Below are 2552 nucleotides of genomic sequence, written 5' to 3'. Positions count from 1 at the left end.
TCCTGACTAGGCTGGGATGTGTTCTACCTGCTGCAGATAAAACAGTGATTATTGTGATGCTCTCTGATGATGATGACGATGTTCTTCCTCCTCAGACCGTCTGTCTCTGGTTTACGGGACGTTTTCTATAAATACGAGCTCGTGCTGTTGATGTGTTTGATGTTTTTGCTCCACCTCATGTTGGAGTCAAGCAGCTTTTTGTGAACCTCTGAAGATCCTGTTTGCAAACTGGACACTGTAAAGTCAGATCTGTAGTTTGTCCAGATGTTTAGTTTTAGCGTTTTTATAAAATATAAATCCAATAATTTAACAGGTGGACTCACTTGTTTAAACATTGAAGATCTGTTACATATATATATATTATATATATGTCATGTTCAGTCACAGGTAAACGCTCACATTACTCATCATGTGATCTAAAATCTGCAGTTTGTTTGTAATTATCAGAAGTATTTAATATGTTTGTTTTTTAACATTTTTTAGAGGTAAATATTTATTTTAATTCATTGATGTGAAACTTCAAATATACAAGATTTTTAAGTGAAGTTACATCTCAAAACTTTAATACACATCATTTTTAACTTCAATTCATTTTGCACAAGTTTTGAGTCATTTTGGACTTTTGATTATTTTACAACAGGTTTCAAGAAACTTTGGACAAATTCTGAGTGATTTTGGAAAAAATTTGAGCTATTTTTCACCATTTTTTCCTTTTTTTTTTTTTAAAACAAATTCTGAGTCATTTCTGATGTATTTTCTGATATTTTGACAGTTTTGGAATCATTTTCTACAAATCTTTGAATCATTTAAGTTTTTTTTGTAAATTCAATTTCAAAGACACAACTTTTATCTCTTCTCTCTGGTCTCATGGTTCTGAGTCCTGCTGACAGAAGACGTCTCTGAGTTCTGTCTCCTCCTTCATGTGGTTCTGGTTCCTCAGAGCTGCAGGACTTTATGTAGAAACATGAAGCTCAGTGAAGGACCAGGAGACAGGAGCTGCTGCTGGAGTTTAGAGGGATGAGAGGAGGTCTGAGGTTATTCCAGGTTTACCTCTGTGCCTTGTTGGAGGTAGTTTCATGACTGAAATCTGTGGAGAAACATGTTTCGATCTGGGGTGACCAGTCCGTAGCCGGTGGTTTCTGTGTTGAACTCCTGGTTGTGGGTGCGCTGCTGCAGAGCTCGGGGCTTATCAGAAGGCTGAGCCGGCGGTGGAGCTTTAATGAGGCTGACAGCTCGTAACATGGTAATGTACTTATTGGAGTTGGCTGACATTTAGACTGTTTCCAAACGGAGAGATTCGCAGACTGAGAAATTCACTTAAACTGTTTTTACTGGCGCCCGGACCAGCAGCTCTCTGCAACAAATGGAAGAAACCACTTGTGCACAGTCGCCGATGCTCTGCTGCTCTCATGCACTCATAAACACCTGTGTGTGTGTGTGTGTGTGTGTGTGTGTGTGTGTGTGTGTGTGTGTGTGTGTGTGTGCGTGTGCGTGTGTGTGTGCGTGTGCGTGTGCGCGTGTGTGTATTCAGCTCCACAGAGGTCGACGACATGATCCGCAAGTCCACCAACCTGCTGCTGACCAGGACGCTGAGCCACTGTCTGCAGTACGGCATCAAGAAGAAGAACGTGGGCCTGGCAGAGGTAGTCACCAGACCAGCACCGCTACACAACCCTGTTTGCTCGACTTCTGCGTTTCCAGCTCATTTACTCTGACAACAACACACACTTCCTCGTTCCAACCGGTAGTTGTTGTTCGAGCGGTGCAGAACGTCGATACCAGGCCGGCTTTGACCTGTTCCAGGAACTCTGCTGTTGGTTTCCATCGCAGGGACCAAACGTCGTTATTTACCAGGAACACTGCCTGATAATTAGACGGAGTGGAACATTCCTGGTAAACTGTGAAACTCATAAGAAAAGAACGTCAGGGCAGATGTTCAGCTGATGACACGTGTTTACAACTGAAAAAGCCTAAGAAGTCTTTAACACACAAAAAAATCATGTGTATATATATCAATCAAAAAGTGACTGTAAATGTACATTATGATGTAAAGTAGCATAACCAGTAGGATTTATTAGACATACATTTCTATAATTTAACATTTGTTTGTAAAGTCACAAAGCTTGTACTAAATTTAAGACATGAGCAGTTGTTCATTCAGTGATTTTGTTTTTTTAAACAGATTTTATTGTAAAACTTAAATTACTATTTGTTATTTATTATTGTATTTATAATCAGAACTGTGATTTTACTTTTTTTCAATAATAGAAAATAAACCTACACAAATATTTTATGTAGGTCATATTACATCTCATATGATCCAAAATGAACAGTCTATTTCAGTAGTTCTCTTCCAAAGTGCTTAATAACTGTGATTAGACATTTTAAAGAGTTGAATCTGTGATTTTTATACGTGAGAGCAGTTCTAGATTGAAGATGTGTCTTTAAAGTTACCTGTGAACTGATGTGAGACTGGATGTGATCTCAGACGATTCTGATCGTTAGTACTGATTAACGGTGGGTTTACATGTTTTAAGGTAGATCTGACTGTA

At 38.9% G+C, this 2552-nt stretch overlaps 1 protein-coding gene across 1 annotated transcript in view; it reads left to right on the top strand.

Moving 5' to 3' along the window:
• The window catches only part of LOC103362405 (exocyst complex component 6B-like), a 53980-nt gene that overhangs the window by 46618 nt on the left and 4810 nt on the right, over positions 1 to 2552 (top strand). Inside the window, exon 16 of the mRNA XM_008288750.1 lies at positions 1532 to 1643. Within this exon, the coding sequence (XP_008286972.1) occupies positions 1532 to 1643 (112 nt within the window). The remainder of the gene's footprint in view (positions 1 to 1531; positions 1644 to 2552) is intronic.

This window comes from Stegastes partitus, unplaced genomic scaffold (assembly GCF_000690725.1).
Source record: "Stegastes partitus isolate 25-593 unplaced genomic scaffold, Stegastes_partitus-1.0.2 Scaffold573, whole genome shotgun sequence".
NCBI lineage: Eukaryota > Metazoa > Chordata > Actinopteri > Pomacentridae > Stegastes > Stegastes partitus.
Note: the sequence above shows the minus strand (reverse complement) of the source record. Positions and strands in the feature narration are given on the sequence as shown.